The sequence below is a fragment of the Scyliorhinus canicula genome, chromosome 15 (genome assembly GCF_902713615.1).
Source record: "Scyliorhinus canicula chromosome 15, sScyCan1.1, whole genome shotgun sequence".
NCBI classification, from domain to species: domain Eukaryota; kingdom Metazoa; phylum Chordata; class Chondrichthyes; order Carcharhiniformes; family Scyliorhinidae; genus Scyliorhinus; species Scyliorhinus canicula.
This window is the reverse complement of record NC_052160.1, coordinates 104,911,076-104,929,078: the sequence shown is the minus strand read 5'-3', so window position 1 is coordinate 104,929,078 and position 18,003 is coordinate 104,911,076. Positions and strand designations below refer to the sequence as shown.

Below are 18,003 nucleotides of genomic sequence, written 5' to 3'. Positions count from 1 at the left end.
AGACACCCAGGTCTCATTGCACATTCCCCTCTCCTAACTTGTGACCATTCAAATAATAGTCTGCCTTCTCGTTTTTGCTACCAAAGTGGATAACTTTGCATTTTTCCAAATTATATTGCCATCTGCCATTCATTTACCCACTCACTCAACTTGTCTAAATCACACTGAAGGATCTTTGCATCCTCCCCACATCTCGCCCTCAAACTCAACTTGGTGTCATCTGCAAATTTGGAGATATTACATTTTGTTCTCGCCTCTAAATCATTACCCCACTAGTCACTGCCTGCCAATTTGAAAAAGACCCATTAATTCCTACTCTTTGTTTCCTGTCTGCCAATCAGTTTTCTATGCATCTCAATAATTGCTCCTAATCACATGTGCTTTAATTTTATATGCTAATTTCTAATGCGGGAGGTTGTTCCTCAAAAATGTATCTGCATTCATTTCTTATCTATTATTTTCTTTGCAGTGCTTTAGATGCAGCCTTTGACAGTGACATAAGCACTGATGTGAATGCCAGAAGCCGTGGTACAAGTTCGTCTAATCGATCATCGCCATTGTCCTGGCGATATGGCCAAGCAAGTCCACGTCTTCAGGCAGGGGATGCCCCTTCCGTAGGCAGTGGGTGCCAACCTGGAGGAAATTCTGGCTGGTTCGTTCGAGGAGACACCTCCCATTACTCTCACACCATGCCCATGCGGAGTTCCAGTAAATCGTGCAACATTTCTCACTTGGACTTGGAGTCTCTGGATGCTGATGATGTAGACCTGAAGTCCATCAGTGCTGACATGTCTGGCTATATGAGTGACAGCGATTTGTTGGGCAAGACGATGAATGATGATGACATTACAACTGGGTAAGTTGGAACTGTTACGTTGCAATTTGCCAAAGGGATTGGATTTGAATCAGTTTCTAAAGTTTTCTTTGGTGGAATTACTTTTAGCGAAACACTACATGTTCAAATTATGAATAGTATGTTGCATGAAAGTGATGTAGGTATGCTATTTGAGTTTCAATTTTCATAGGTGCGTTGTTAAAGTTGTTTCGTATTTAGGATAGGTGAAATCAACTGCAGATTTGAGAATATTCCAGCTCCAGATATCTTACTGGTAATAAATATGCAATTGGATTGTATTAAAAGTAAATGTAAAAATGACAGATTGGCTCCTGTCAAAGAAAAACCTGTTTGACATCATGGCCGGATTACTTCGACCCAAAGTAGAGCCAAAAACCTATTAAGGTTTGCCTAAACTAATATTCGGTGACATTTATTCTTTCTGATTGAATGTCATTTTGTTACAGAATTATTCCATGCAGTAAGGATGTGATTGCACTAGAGAGGGTGCAGAGGAGATTCACCAGGATGTTGCTTGGGATGGAGCATTTCAGTTGTGAAGAGAGGTTGGATAGGCTTGGGTTGTTTTCATTGGAACAGAGAAGACTGAGGAGCAACCTGATCGAGGTGTACAGGATTACAAGGGGCATGGACAGGGTGGATAGGGAGCAGCTGTTCTCCTTAGTTAAAAGTCAGTCACGAGGGGGCACTAGTTCAAGGTGAGGTGCAGGGGGATGGAAGGAAACACCTTTTACCCAGAGGGTGGTGATGATCTGGAATGCACTGCCTGGAAGGGTGGTCGAGGCGGGTTGTCTCACATCCTTTAAAAAGTACCTGGATGAGCACTTGGCATGTCATAACATTCAAGGCTATGGGCCAAGCCCTGATAAAAGGGATTAGGTAGGCAAGCCAGCGTTTTTTCACGTGTTGCTGCAGACTCGATGGGCCGAAGGGCCTCTTCTGTACTGTGTGATTCTGAGTAATTACACTTATTCATTATTACTGTCTTCTATCCTAAATTGACAGCTTTCCTAGTCTCGATGTGTGTGCCCTTTGTACGTACCTCTTTCTGCCTTTCCTTGCTTCATTTTGTCATGTGTGGTAGGAATAAAACAAGAGACGATAAAAGTATGATATACTTGGTGAACATTTTTCTGATTAAAAGTCCCAGAAAAGAAATTATTCATAACTATAATAAATTAGATCTATGTAATATTTATTACAAGCAATGTTAGTTTGTTAAAGGTAGCAAGTAATTCTTTATACAGCTGAGGAAAAAATGGGGTTGGGAGAATAAAAATACATCAGCATTTGCTTGGAGATTTAATCTGACCAGGGGAGTGGTATTGATGTGAGATGGGGCGGGATTCTCCGTCCGTTCATGGTGGCGGTATTTTCCTGTCTTGCTGCAATGAATGGGAAATTTGGCTGAGCGCCAAATTCTTTGTCCTTGCGAGCAGCGGGACGGGCTCGCAATGGAAAATCCCGGCTATCATGTAAGATTTAAGTAAATTAAGAAAATTTGGTGACAAGCTTTTTTCAATAGTGAATCCAGTCTGATTCCAAAGTGCAGCTCCTCCTGCAAAACCAAGGATGATTCCCACAGGTCGAAGCTTTAATATTTATACTGTATCACTTATTGTCACAGATAGCTTTAATATTCAATTTTTGTTCTCACTTTAGAAATTAATTTATGTCATAATTTGTGCACATATATATATTCCTCTCCTATGCCAGATGTTTTGAAACCATGAGGGCAGGCAGGCAGGCAGCCTGTTGAAGGGCAGCTGCTAAAAGGTCTGTGTGAGTAGTACAAGTTGACTTAGCCTCATGTTGTTTTGTTCTTTTTCTCCTTCCCTGGGGGCAGCCCTTTGCCTTATGTCTGTACGATCTCCAGATGGCTGAGGAGGTTACTATCTGGGGATTCTTGAAGGAAGCCATCTTGATCTGCTGGTCCGTGATATCTAACCCTTTGGTGCAGTAACAGTTTTCACCGCTGGACTGCCTTAAAACAAAATCCAAAATTAACTCAAAATAAGTGAACAAGACTCCTGATAATATTGGGCTGTACAAGCCCATGAGAATTTAAAAAATATATATTGTTTTCAGTGTGATCTTGTGCTTTTAAAAAAAATCATTTTGGGGATATGAGCGTTGCTGGCTTGGCCTGCATTTATTGCCCATTCCTAGTTGCCCTTTAGTTAGTGGGGTGGGCTGCTGCCTTAAACTGCTGCAGTCCTTGAAGTGTAGCACAGAAAAATTAGGGGAAGGAATTCCAGGATTCTGACCCAGGAACAGTGAAGGAACGGCGATATATTTCCAAGTCAGGATGGTGTGTGGCTTGGAGGGGAACCTCCAGCTGGTGGTTTTCCCATGTTTCTGCTGCTTTTGTCCTTCTAGATGGTAGTGGTCATGGGTTTAGAAAGTGCTGCCGAAGGAACCTTGGTGAGTTCCTGCAGCGTGTTTTGTAGATGGTACACACTGTTGCTACTGTTTGTCAGTGGTGGAGGGTTTGAATGTTTGCGGAAGGGGTAGCAAAATGAAGTGGGTTTCTTTGTCCTGGGTGCCTTGATGTCAAAGGCAGTCACTCTCACCTCACCTCTGGCATTCTGCTCTTTTGTCCATGTTTGAACCAAGGCAGTAATGGGCTGAAGACCATCATCTGTGATGCTGGTGACAACTGGAGGAGGCCGAGATGTATCATCCATACAGAACCTGCTGTCTTAAACTGCTGCTGCTTTAACGGGCATCACGGTAGCATACGTGACTAGTACTGTGGCTTTACAGCACCAGGGTCACTGTTTGATTCCCTGCTGGGTCACTCTGCGTTCTCCCCGTATCTGCGTGGTTTTTCTCCGGGTGCTCCGGTTTCCTCCCACAGTCCAAAGACGTGCAAGGTTAGGTAGATTGGCCATGCTAAATTGCTCTTAGTGTCCAAAAAGGTTAGGAGGGGTTAGTGGGTTATGGGGATAGGGTGGAAGTGATGGGGATAAGGTGCAGACGCGATGGGCCGAATGGCCTCCTTCTGACTGTATGTTCTATGTATCTATGTAACCTCTGACTGAAGATTGTTGAGAATGCTTCAGCCTTATCTTTACCCCCGGCCATCATTGTGAATGGAGATATTTGTGGAGCCTCATCCTCCAGTCAGTGTTTAATTGTCCAACACCATTCATAGCTGGATGTGGCAGGACTACATAGCTTAGACTTGATCCGTTGGTTGTGAAATCGCCTAGCTCTGTCTATTACTTGTTTCTTATGCTGATTGGCATGCGAATAGTTCTGTGTCGTAGTTTCCAGATTGACACCTCATTTTCAGGTATACCTGGTGTTACTCCTGGCATGTCCGCCTGCACTCTTCATTGAATCAGGGTTGATTCCCTGGCTTGTTGGTAATGGTAGAGTGGGGATATGCCGGGTCATGAGGTTGCAGATTGTGGTTGGGTACAATATAATTCTGCTGCTGCTGATGGCCCACAGAGTCTCATGGAAGCCCAATCTTGATTTGCTGGATCTGTTTGAAGTCTACCCCATTCAGCACGATTGTAGTGCCACACAATGCGATGGAGGGTAACTTCATTATGAAAATGGGACTTCATCTCTACAAGCATTGTACGGTTGTCACTTCTATAGAAACTTTCATGGACATATTTATCTGCATCAGGCAGTATGATGAGCATGAGGTCAAGTATCGTTTTTCCCTTGTGTTGTTTCCCTGCTGCAGTCACAGTCTAGCAGTCCTTTAGAACCTGGCCAGCTCGGTCTGTGGTGGTACTATTGAGCCACTCTTGGTGATGGACAATGAAGTCCACGACCCAGAGAACATTCTGTGCATTTGCCATATTCAGTGTTTCCTCCAAGTTGTGTTCAACATGTAGTAGTACTATTTCATCCGCCGGGTAGGGATAGTACATGGTAAGCAGCAGGAAGTTTCCCTGCCCATGTTTGACCTGGTGCCATGAAACTTCATGAGATCCAGAGTTGATGTTGAAGACTCCTAGGGCAACACCTCTTGATTGTGTACCACTGTGCCGCCCGTTACCTCTGCTGGGCTGCCCTGCCGGTGGACATGACATATCCAGGAATAGTGATGGTGGTATCTGGGATATTATCCTTGAAGTAGCATTCCATGATTATGACTATGTCAGGCTGTTGCTTGACTAGTCTTTGAGACAACTCTCCCAATTTTGGCACAAGCCCCCAGCCTTTGCAAGGATGACAGGGCTGGGTTTGACATTGTTGTTTCCGGCCCTTCGGTCGATGCTGGGTGGTCAGTTTGGTTCCATTACTTTGTATTTTCTTTGTATTGGTTGGTTACAACTGAGTGGCTTGCTAGCCCATTTCAGAAGGCATTTAAGAGTCAACCACATTGCTTTGGGTTTGGAGTCTCATGTAGACCAGGTGAAGACGAAAGGTTTCCTTCCCTAAAGGACATTAATCAACCAGATGGGTTTTTACAACAATCGACAATGGTTTTACGGTCATCAATAGACTTCTAATTTGAAATTTTGAGGGATTCCACTGTTGGATACATTCTTGCCATTAATTTGTATGAGATTCAAATCCAAATCTCATTGCATTAGCCAAGCTCCTGCTGACAGATTCTCAATGTAAATATACAGAATGTTAGTTTGCTTTCAGTTAATTGTTAGATCAGCATATAAGCCGAATGTGATTGCTGCCTGGTTAAATTCAAAATGCCTGTAAGATTCTCAAAATTGTTTCGTCAATGGCATTTTTAATACACGTGTAATTGTTAATTGATTACATCAGTTAAGCCCCTTGGGTTGGAGGAAATTATAAAATGTATTAGTTCAGTGCAATCGGAGAAGGCACCAGGCCCGAACGGATTCTCTGTGTAATTTTATAAACGGTTCGCGACTGTGTTGGGATCATACCTGTTGGACATGTTTACTGATTCTGTATCCGGGGAGGGGGGTCCTGGGGCGGTGCATTTTGTTACGAGCCGGCAATTCTCGCCCAACGTTAGGAGACTGTTGAATGTGGTGCTATCGCCCTCCTTGGGGGTCGACCCGAAGGTAATTATCTCCGTGGGCAACTGGTGAAGTGGAGGCACCTTTTTGAGGTGATTTGGCTTTTGACGTAATTTCACTTTGTGGATTAGGCTTTTGTACAGGACACCCACTGAGAGCGTCTGTACCAATGGACTGAGTTTGGGGTACCTTCGGTTATATCGGGGTACAAGGCAGGGATGTCCATTTTCCTCATTACTTTGCCGATTGAGCCATTGCCATTGCACTTAGGTCATTGGCCGGATGGAAGGGTACAGAGAGTTGAGGGAGGCAGCATGGGGTGTCACTGTGTGCGGACGATTTATTGTTACATATTACGGATCCTCTCTAACATGGGGAATATAATGAAGATGCTAAAGGAGTTTGTTTCCTCCTTGGGATATAGAATGAACATAGACAAGAGTGAGGTTTTACCGTTGAACATTCCAGGGATGGGAGCTGATCTGGTGAGGCTACCGTTTCAGCTGGCCAGGACTAGTTTTAGGTATCCTGGAATATGAGTGGCCCATGAGTGGGCCTCGTTACATAAATTGAACATGGCCACTCTGGTAGAGGGTGTGAAGGCAAACTTGAAGAGATGGGATTCCCTCCCTTTGCCGGGAAGGGTGCAGATGGTTAAGATGAACATTCTTCTGAGGCTCTTGTTTGTGTTTCAATGTCTCCCAGTCTTTCTTTCTATGGTCATTTTTTAATAGAGTCAACAAATAAATTTTGACATTTGTTTGGACGGGTAAGACCCCCGTGTTCAAAGGGTTGTAATGCAGAGGGATAGGCAGTCAGGGAGGGTGGTTGGTGCTATGTAATGTGATGTACTATTACTCGGCGGCAAACATTGTGTAAGTGCGGGGATGGCTTAGGAGTCGGTATGGGGCGGATGGAGGAGGCTTCTTGTATAGTTTCAATCTTGAGGGCACTTGCTGCAGCTCCTCTTCCATTCCTCTTCAGTTAGTTTCTCTTTGAGTCCAGTGTAATAACCTCTCTGAGAATATTGAATCAAGTCAGGCAGCTCTTTAAATTAGGGTCTATGTCGCTACTGGTGCCTATCTGGGGAACCATAGGTCTGTACCAGTTGGGATGGACTCCACGGATAAGATCTGGAAGAGGGAGGGGCTGAGAGATTTAAGGATTTGTTCATGGAGGGGGGTTAATGGAGAAGTTTCAACTCCTGAGAGGGAATTATTTAAGTAATTTTCATTTGCGAAACTTTGCTTGTAAGGAGCTCTCTTCATTTCCCGGGCTGCCAGGGTATAGTGGATAGATGTGAGCATTGTTCATAGAATTTACAGTGAAGAAGGAGGCCATTCAGCCCATCGAGCCTGCACTGGCCCTTGGAAAGAGCACCCCACTTAAGCCCATGCTTCCACCCTATCCCCGTAACCCAGTAACCCCACCTAACCTTTTTTTGGACACTAAGGGCAATTTATCATGGCCAATCCACCTAACCGCGGCTGGTTTAGCACACTGGGCTAAATCGCTGGCTTTTAAAGCAGACCAAGGCAGGCCAGCAGGACGGTTCAATTCCCGTACCAGCCTCCTCGAACAGGCATCGGAATGTGGCGACTAGGGGCTTTTCACAGTAACTTCATTGAAGCCTACTCGTGACAATAAGCAATTTTCTTTTTTTTTCATTTTTTAACCTACATATCTTTGGACTGTGGGAGGAAAGCGGAGCACCCGGAGGAAACCCACGCAGACACGGAGAGAATGTGCAGACTCCGCATAGACAAGCCGGGAATTGAACCTGGGACCCTGGAGTTGTGAAGCAACTGTGCTAACCACTGTGCTACCGTGCTGCTGCCAAGAGGACCATTGTTCAAGAGGACTGGCGAACCACTCGCACATGTTTTGTGCTAAGCTGGTTGAGTTCTGGGTTTCCTTTTTTGAAACAATTTTGGGAGTTAGAGGGGAGCTGTGCCTAATGGTGGCGATCCTTGGAGTGTCGGGCTTGCCGGAGCTGCAGGAGGGGAGGAAGGCTTGGCCTTCGCTCGGCCTTCGCCTCTCTGATAACCCAGAGGCGAGTCTTGCTCGGTTGGAGGGAACTGGCACTGCCTAAAGCATTGGCATGGTTGGGGGATTTGTTTGTCATCAGCAATTAGAGGGCTGGTGGTAGTGGGGGGGCGAGAGGGGGGGGGGGGGGGCTGGTGGTTGTGCTGGAGAGGCTTCTGGGTTATTCGGGTTAGGTGGGGCTGTGTTGGGGGGCTGTTTGTATGAAAGTTGCATAAATTTGCGGGACTAATCTGCATGTCATAATTGAATCTGACTAAAAATATATTTTTTTAAAGAAATCAAAAGAAAGAAGATAAGTCACAAGAATTGCGAGTTCTTAAGTATGGTGAAGTTTCAGTCTACATAATGAGGTCTCAGCATTAATAGTTCTTTTAAGGAGCAATAATGATTACTCATGCAGAAGAAAAAAAAAAATTGATGGCAAGTCCCATATGTATTTTTGTGGATCTCAAACAACGGAACTGTAGCAGTGGCAGGGGGTGACCTCAAAACACTTCCACAAATTTCCAAAATTGGCAGACCAGTCTCTGTTTATCGGATCTCATTGGACCCAGTTTTCTCTCTGGTGAGGGCTGGGATTGATCAAGCGTGCCAACCACAGAAGCCGATCCTAGGCAGCCAAGGTGGTCACAAGTTCTCAAGCGGGCTGGTTGGAAGGCCTGCCTCGGTACTCTGGGAATTGGTCCTCCTTTTCTTCAGAAACTGTTAGGCCCTCGAGCCCTCACGATATGCAAAGAAATGAGAAGTTACAAGAGGAGGCACTGTGCACAGTTTAATAGATGCCAAAATTTGTTTAGTTTCAAAACACTTTAAGCACTGCTAGTTAAGCATCCAGATTATTGTGCATCTCAAATGCTGATCCACCCTAACCGTAACATTTTAGAGGTCAGCATTTCACAGCAGTTTAGATATGGTATGTAACACATACTATACAATCCCACAATGTAATGCTATTGGAATGTGCTTATTATTTCAGACATTGTAACTTTTTGTTCAGAGTTTCAGAAACTGTCTTATGCTGTTGCTTTTTTCACTTTGAGGCAGATGTGCCAGGCATCAGCACGGAAAGGATGGAATGATATATGTTATGGAATTTGATGGAGAACAATTTGATTCTATATGTGGTGACTTCAAAGATGCCAATGCATCTTTCTTTGCCGCTTCAAAGTAGAGGAGAAAAAAGCTTCGAAAGCACAGACAAGCGATGCTTTGTGAGAGCTCCATTTTCTGAAATCAATAGGAAATGAAACCTTGCAATTTGCAAAAGTGCTGACGGAATCATTGGTATGCCATAGCGATTGTTTGGGAAGCTAAAGTCTTCAGTCAGAACGAGCTGATCTTGTAATTGTCTTATTTAATTTGGTTGGGAAAGTGGTGGTTTGCAGTAAAATGGGTGACATTTAATAGTTACCCACAAGAAAAATGTTCAGTGGGTTTACTCAAAGACCTCTTTGAATCAATCAGATGAAAGGATGCTTGTGCCTGGAGCAAGCTGAATACTCACTAGGTGTCCAAGGACGATATGAGTCGAGAGTGTGTGTACTGGAAAACAATTACACTTCTTAAATTATTTAAGCTAGTCAGTATTGGTGAACTAATGAATAGGGTATTGTTACTTTATCCTGACTGTAAATACTATTCAGCAGTTTAGAGAAATATTAATTAGATGTGACAGTTTGTACAATGTAATAAAACTGATCAAGTTTGTTCTGTTTTGCATGATATTAACATCTGTAAAACAGGAATATGAAAAGAAAATGCTGAAAATATATAGCAGGTCAGGCAGAGCTGAGGAGAGAGGAACAGATTTAATATTTTTTCCAATTAAAGGGCAATTTAGCGTGGCCAATCCACCGAACCTGCACATCTTTAGGTTGTGGGGGCAACACCTATGCAAACACGGGGAGAATGTGCACACTCCACATGGACAGTGACCTAGAGCAAGGATCGAACCTGGGACCTTGGCGCCGTGAGGTAGCAGGGCTAACCCACTGCGCCACCGTGCTGCCCAGAGGTCTTATAACTAGTTGCTGATGCATTAAGATGATGGGCGGAATTCTCTGCTCCCCACGTGGCGTGGGAGGGCCTTCCGACATTTTGTACGTCCCCCTGGCACCCCAGCGATCCCCGATCCCCCCCCCCCCGGCTCGGAAGGATCGCCGCTCGCCGCACTTCACGGTGAATGGCGATTCTCCGAGCCCGATGGGTCGTGAGGCCGGCCCTTCACGCCTGTTTCACCACGGCAGCAACCACATCTGGTCGCTGCATTCATGAAACGGGTGGCAGATGCCCGTTTGGGGCATCTAGGGGCCCGATTTGGATGGGAGCACCGTGACTGTGCTCGGGAGGGGACAGGCCCGCGATCGGTGCCCACCGATCATCGGGCCAGCGTCCAAAACGGACGCACTCTTTTCCCTCCGCCGCCCGGCAAGATCAAGCCACCACGTCTTGCCGGACGGCGGTGGAGAAAGACGGCACCGCGCATGCGCGGTTTCGTGTCATCTGCGCTCTGATGTCAGCCGCGCATGCGCGGGTTGGAACCGGCAACCCTCGCATGCGCAGATGACATCAGAAAAGCGCCGTTTCCGCGTCATTTCCGGCGCGACAAGGTCGCGGCCGGGAATAACGGGGGCCCGCTCATATCCCCCAGGGTGGGGGTGAATTAGGTGCGGGGAGCGGGTCCCGAGGCCGTCGTGAAGCTCGGCCGATTTCACGACGGCCATCCCGATTTTTTATCGGGAGCAGAGAATACCGCCCGGTGTGCCTGATGTTGAACACCAGCAAAAAAACCAGGAATATGGGGATGAGAAAAATAGCAGCCATGATTAAATTGCAAGCAGCCTGATGGGCTGAGTGGCCTAATTCTGTTCCTATGTCTTATCGTCTTATGGCCACTTATGGGGGAGGGGACTATTGCGTCACGCTTTTACATCAGTGTGCAACGTGATTTGGGGTTTCTTGCGAGATTTTCCACTGATTTTACAATTCCTGATTGTTGATCATAGGAAAGAGGCAGTATTGGGTTTCAATAGATGTTGTAGTCTGTGAGGTTGGTAGTATTGGAAGAAACATCTCCGAGGAATTGACATTACGCTTCTCTTTGGCCTCTTGTCCTTAATTGATCTTTTCATTGAGACCTGGTGGCGTGACATTGATGGGTTCAATTTCTCTGCTCCCCTCACTCACTTTAACTTACATTCCTTAGGGATTCAGGAATATTGGCAATATCTGTTATTTTACCAACTGTCATTCAAGGAATGTTAGAATGTAAAACTGTACATAGTGTCAAACTGTAGCGCCATTTGCCATAATACGTAAGTTATACAATAATGAAAGAATAATCAAACGTAATAATGGTAACATAAGGGTGTCATGGTGGCACAATGTCAGCACAGCTGCCTCACAGCGCCAGGGATCCGGGATCAATTCTGGCCTTGGTTAATTGTCAATGTGGAATTTGAATGTTGTCTCCACGTCTGCATAGGTTTCCTCTGGATGCTCCATTTTCATCTCACTGTCCAAAGATACACAGGTTAGGTTGATTGGCCATGCTAAAATTGCCCCTTAGTGTCCAAAGATGTGCAGGTTAGGCGGGGTTACATGGAGTGGGCCTAGGTAGGGTGCTCTTTCGGAGGGTCAGTGCAGACTCAACGGGCTGAATGGCCTTCTTTTGCACTGTAGGGATTTTAGGGTTCATCTACATATTCTAAGTCTTCAGTGTTGTTAACAATTCAAAATACAATCAACAGATGTGTCATCGTCTGAATTGCTATTAAAGCATTCCACTGTACCAGGATAATTGGCAATGTCTTATAATTTTTTGGGGGAAAAAAAGTCCTCCTGATGCATCTTTGTTTTCTGGGTTCTCAATTATTCCAGCTTGAGTCAATGCCTTCAGGGCAGCTGTTAAAGCATCTCACGCACCAGCTACCCGATCACCATCTTCATCCAGTGTTGCTTTCACATTCTGCTGCATTAGGTACATGTTAGAAAAGCTATTCTCTGTGTGGTTCCCATGGATTGTTAGTGCAAGTTTGAAAACATATTCGCTATGATATCTCGCAGCTGGAAGAGTTAAGTTCGACTCATTAGCCTCCTTGCTGGCATTGTGTTTGTTCAATGTTACAGTTTTCAGCCTGCCCTATTTATAAGCTATTACTGACTCTTGTTTTTATGATGCTACCAAACGTCATCAGATGTCTCTATCTCGGTTGCATTAAGCATAGTGTGAAAAATAGGAATCTCTGTTAAATTTCAAATGATATGTTTTCCGTGTATGGCACCACTTGAAATTTGATTTGCGCTAGGTTGCTTTTCTGGGTTGGTCCACATTTTTGTAGATGGCAGGAAATGGTCATTGTGGAGGTATTTCTTTTCCCTGGAAATAGCAATTAAATATGAAGGCCTTGGTAACACCTACAATCGGATTATTATCCAGCATCATCCAGTTGGGATCATAGGAAATATGCAGATAGGAACATGAGTTAACCATTCACAATAACAAGTGAGCTCATGCGTGGCCAATTATTATCACACAACCTGGCTCCTTCCTCCCAGTTAGGAAGTCACATTGTGTGTATCAGAGCCCATAGGAATCTTATCTGTGTATTGACTGGCAATTTCTGATTATTTTTTAACATTTGAAAAGTAGATGTGAATTATACATTTCCTCTCAAAGTGAGGTGGCAGTATGTACCACATTATCTGCTCATACTGAAGGCCTACTCCAAATGATTTATTTCCATTTTTTTTCATAAACCTATCCCGTGGATAGTTGGAAGAGGTTGGTTGCTAAGCAACTGCTTTTTCAATTCAAGGCGCTTAGTATTTGGACCACAATCATGACATGCTCACCAGACAGACTTTTCTTTCTCCAATCAAAAGCACTCAGACTTAAATTCAATTGTGTCCCTGCATCTCTGTTGACTTATGTTGAGCTGCTGAATACTTTAGCAACCTGCGTGATTTAGCTTGATGTCTGCATGAAAAAGATAGGAGAAACTTACATCAATAAAGCAGTACAAGAAGCGTTCTCTGGATATTGAGCTGCAATATTGAATAATGCCTTATTTTTAGCAGTGTTGGTAAACAGGGCAGTGTTATATTGGGGTCAATTGCAATCCTGCTGTCCCAGTGGAAATGATGCAGGCAGGTAATTAAACTCACCCAGAGGACTCACCCACCAACATTGTCTCATTAATCCCATAGGCTATGGTTTTAACCAGCTTTCCTGAGGAAGTAAAAGGATACCTACCATCCATGAATCTCTTTTTAAACTATGTGCGCACAATGACCGATTCATTCTCTTTCCACCAGCGCAATCTAGCGGGAACAGGCTGAAAGCTGTGAGCTTTTGCCTTTTCCTGAGGGTTCTGAATGGTAATCCGGCTCCTCAGGGCCCAACAAAGAACATTTGGGCCTCTCCTGCTCTCTCCACCTTGCTGCATTGTTACTGGCACCAGGCTTTGGATTCAATGAAGAAGCAGCAGAATTCCTATGGTGACTTATCCTTCAACACATCACGAATAAAGAAGAAAAATACTGTGGATGCTGCAAATCTGAAATAGGAAAGACAGAAAATGTTGCAAATACTCAGCAGTTCCATTAGTAACTGGGGAAAGATGGAGCATTAAGAACAGAAGCCAATTTTTAAAAAATGTGTAAAACTTGTAAATGTTGATGTTCCCATGGAATTGGGTGTACTTGTGCCAGGGATATGGAAAGTTAACAATCAGGTGCAGAAAACAATTAGGAAGGTAAATGTTAGGTTTGTCTTTATTGCAAGGAGATTGGAGTACAAGAATAAGGCAACCTTGCTCCAATTGTACAAGTCTTTGATGAGACTGATCCTCGAGTATTGTGAACAGTTTTGGTCTCCATATGTAGTGAAGAATTGCATTGGGGCAATTCCAGGAACGGGACAAGGAATGTTAAAAAAACAAGCCTTACGTCTTTGTGCCTTAATGCATGGAGCATTCTCATTAAGTGGACTAATTAATCGCGTAAATAGACATAAACAGGTGACCAGGGATGGGAATTGAACACCTGGGGTCTTCAGTATTTCGGAAGACAGACAAAAAGATGGGGTTACACTGCTGGTTAAAGAGGAAATTCATGCAATAGTGAGGATGGATATTAGCTCCCACAATATGGAATCTGCATGGGTAGAGTTGAGAAACATGAAGTGGCAAAAGATGTTAGTTGGGGTTGTATATTAACCCCCAAACTGTAGTGGCGATGTTGGGAATGGCATTAAACAGGAAATTAGAGACACGTGTGATAAAGGAACATCTGTAATTATGGATGACTTCAATCTATTCATAGATTGGGCAAATCAAATTAGCAACAGTACGCTAGAGGAGGAATTACTGGAGGGTAGATGGGATAGTTTTCCGGAGCAATATGTTGAGGAACCAACTGGAGAACAGGCCATCCTAGACTGGGTATTCTGTAATAGAATATAGTGTATTATCCATAATGTGATAGAATTCTTCATCAAGATGGAGAATGACGCCGTTGATTTTGAGACCGGGGTCCTGAATTTAAATAAAGGAAACTACAATGATATGAGGCATGAGTTGGCTATGATGGATTGGGGAATGTTACTGAAAGGAATAACGGTGGATCGGCAATGGCAAACATTCAAAGTACACATGGGTAAATTGCAACAATTGTTCATTCCTCTCTGGCGGAAAAAATAAAATGGGAATGGGGCCTAACTACAGCTTACAAGGTAAATTTGATAAACTTTTAGATTCAAGGAAGAGGCTTACAAATTGGCCAGAAAAAACAGCAGACCTGAGTATTGGGAGGAGTTCAGAACTCAGCAAAGGAGGACAACAAGATTGAATAAGAAGGGTAAAATGGAGGACGAGAGTAAGCTTGTGGGGAACATAAAGACTGACTATAAAAGCTTCTACAGGTATGTGAAGAGAAAAAGATTAGTGAAGACAAATGTAGGTCGCTTACAGTCTGAAACAGACCAACTAAATGTATATTTTGGTTCTATCTTCACAAAAGAGGAGACAAATAATGTGCCAGAAATGTTGGGGAACACGAGGCTTAGTGAGAGGAAGGAGCTGAAGGAAATCTGTAATAGTAGTGAAATGGTGTTGAGGATATTCATGGGATTGAAGGCTGATAAATTTCCAGAGCCTGATAATCTAGATTCCAGAGTACTTAAGGAAGTGGCCCCAGAAATAAAGAATGCATTGGTGATCACCTTCCACGATTCTACAGACTCTGGAACAGTTCCTACAGATTGGAGGGTGGCTAATGTAACCCTACAATTTAAAAGGGGGGGGGGGGGGGGGGGGGGGGGGGGGGGGTAGAGAGGAAACAGGGAATTATAGGCCAGTCAGCTTGATGTCAGGAGTGGGGAAAATGCTGGAGTCAAATATGAAAGATTTAATAGCAGAGCATTTGGAAAACAGTGGCATGATCGGACAGAATCAGCATGAATTTATGAAAGGGAAATCATGCTTGACAAATCTACTGGAATTCTTCGAGGATAGAGTTGATAAGGGGAAGCCAGTGGGAGTGGATTATTTGGACTTTCTGAAAGCTTTCAACAAAGTCACAGATAAACGGATAACATATAAAATTAAAGCATATGTGATTAAGGGTAGTGTATTGAGATGGATAGAAAACTGGTTGGCAATCAGCAAACAAAGAGTAAAAATAAATGGACCTTTTTCAAATTGGCAGCCAGTGACTAGTGGGGTATTGCCGAGATCGGTGCTAGGACCCCAGCTATTCACAATATATATTAATGATATAGATGAGAGAACTCAATGCAACATCTCTAAATTTGCTGATGGCGCAATGCTGGGTAGGAGGGTAAGCAGGGAGGAGGATGCAGAGATGCGCCAGTGTGATTCAGACAAGTTGAGAGAGTGGGAAAATGCATGGCGGATGCCGTATAATGTGGATAAATGTGAGGTAGCAAAAACAGGAAGGCAGATTATTATCTGATAGGCCATAGATTCTGAAAGTAAGAATACAGATGCAGCAGGTGATAAAGAAGGCAAACCTTATGCTGACCTTCACAGCGAGAGGATTCATGTACAGATGTAGGGACGTCTTACTGCAATTATACAGGGCCATGGTGACACAACACCTGGAATATTGTGTGGCATTTTGATCCCCGTATCTGAGGAAGTGCAGAGTGCGTGCAGAGAAGGTTTAGGTTTACCAGACCGATCCCTGGGATGGTGGGTCTGAGGTATGACGGGAGATTGAGTCAGTTATGATTATATTTTCTGGAGTTTAGAAGAACAAGGGGGGGATCTCATAGAAACCTATAATGTTCTAACATGATAGATTCAGGAAGGATGTTCCCGATGGCAGAGGAGTGGAGAACCAGGAGTCACAGTCTGAGGGTAGACCTTTTAGGATCGAGATGAGCAGGAATTTCTTCACCCAGAGAGTGGTGAGTCTGTGGAATGCGCTAGCCAGAAGGCTGTTCAGGCCAAAATATTGTGGGCTTGATTCTCTGCTGTCGGGATTCTCCACTGCACTGTCAGTCCGGGGATTTCCCGACGGCGTGGGGTTGTCCACATTGGGAAACTCCATGGGCTGGCTGGGAGAACATGCCCTGTATGTTTTCAAAAAGGAGTTAGATATAGCTCTTGAAGATAAATGGATCAACGAATATGGACGGAAAGGGGGAACAGGTTATTGAGTTGGATGATCAACCGTTTTCACAATGAATGGGGGAGCCGGCTGAAGGACCGGATGGCCTCTTCCTGCTCCTATTTTCTATGTTTCGATGTAAACTGCTCCCGCTTGTGAAAGGATCAAGAATGAGAGGGCATTGATTTAAATTGGCAAAAGAAACAAAAGAATGTGAGACAGAACTTTTCTGTGGAGAGGGTCTTTCAGACCTGGAATGCACAGCCTGGGAGTGTGGTGGAGGCAGGCCCCATTAACACATTCAAAAAGGAATTAGACTGTTATTTGAAAAGGAAGAATGTACAAGATTGCGGGAAGAAGGCAGCAGAGTGGTATTAGATCAGTTGCTCATTTGGAAAGCTGGTGTGGACATGATGGGCTGATTGGCACTGTAACAATTCTTTGATTTGGTGAAGGGCAGATCAGGGTCAAGGAGTCGTTTGGTCAACTCCTGCTCCTATTTCTTATGCTCTTATGTTGTTAAACAAAGTTTAGGTCGATTACTCATCATTAGAACTCAATAGAATTGATAGTCAATACTGAATCCAGTCAGTCGACTGTTCTGACAAAAGATCGTTGACCTGAAACATTAGTTCTGTTTCTCTCTTCACAAACACTGCCTGACCTGTTGAGTTCCTCCAGCATTTTTCCTGTAGCAATAAAAGGGGATTAGCTGATTACTTAGTCGTTGATCTAATTTGCCCTACAGGGTGAACACAAAAGATCCCACAGCTATTCACAAAGCCAAGCAGGAGGGTGTTCCTGATATCCTGCAATATTCATACCTTTGAACCAACATTACTAAAAAGAGATTGTTTATCTCACTGCTGTTTGTGCAACCTTGTTGTGCAAAAAACTGCCTGCCAAATTTCCCTGTCTTACTTTTTTTAATACTTTTGTCTCCAACTCGCTTTCCCTATTAATTCACTGTCTCGGCAAGAATGGTGCGACTGATTATCTGGGAAAGAAAAGAAAATGTAAATCAGCAAGGATGTGCACAGTGCCAGAAAGAATTGGAGCTGTCAGTTGGTAAAACATGGAGCAAGGTGGGGCATGTGCCAGGTGTCAGTGGGGGAATGAATGGCCCAATTTAGATCCATTATTCTTTTGTATATGACTAATCCTGCTATTTCATCTGTAATTAGTACTTGTCACAGCAGCAGCGTTTTATGCTCAGAGTTTAACTTATAATTGCAGATGGGCCTTATAACATAGTTTTGCTTTCAAATGTTTATGTCAAAGCTGAAGAATTTAAATTTGAACCATCTTCCACCCAGTTCTGCAGGACATTTCCATACAACTGTTTTTTTTTGTTGTACAGCAGCTGTGATAGATGGCCTTATTTTATTCCTATTATTTGAAGTTCAGTGACATCAGTGTCACAATTAACTGCAATTACGCAGCAAGGGGGCAGTCAATGGAAAGAACTCGCAGGCAATTAGTTTTGGTGGGACA

The 18,003-nt window shown here is 44.0% G+C and overlaps 1 protein-coding gene across 4 annotated transcripts in view; it reads left to right on the top strand.

The window, feature by feature from the left end:
• Positions 1 to 18,003, top strand: part of LOC119979037 (neuron navigator 1-like) — an 806,372-nt gene that overhangs the window by 407,771 nt on the left and 380,598 nt on the right. For all 4 annotated transcript variants that reach the window (XM_038821010.1, XM_038821009.1, XM_038821014.1 and 1 more), the window contains one exon: positions 470 to 856. In XM_038821010.1, coding sequence (XP_038676938.1) covers positions 470 to 856 — 387 coding nt within the window. The remainder of the gene's footprint in view (positions 1 to 469; positions 857 to 18,003) is intronic.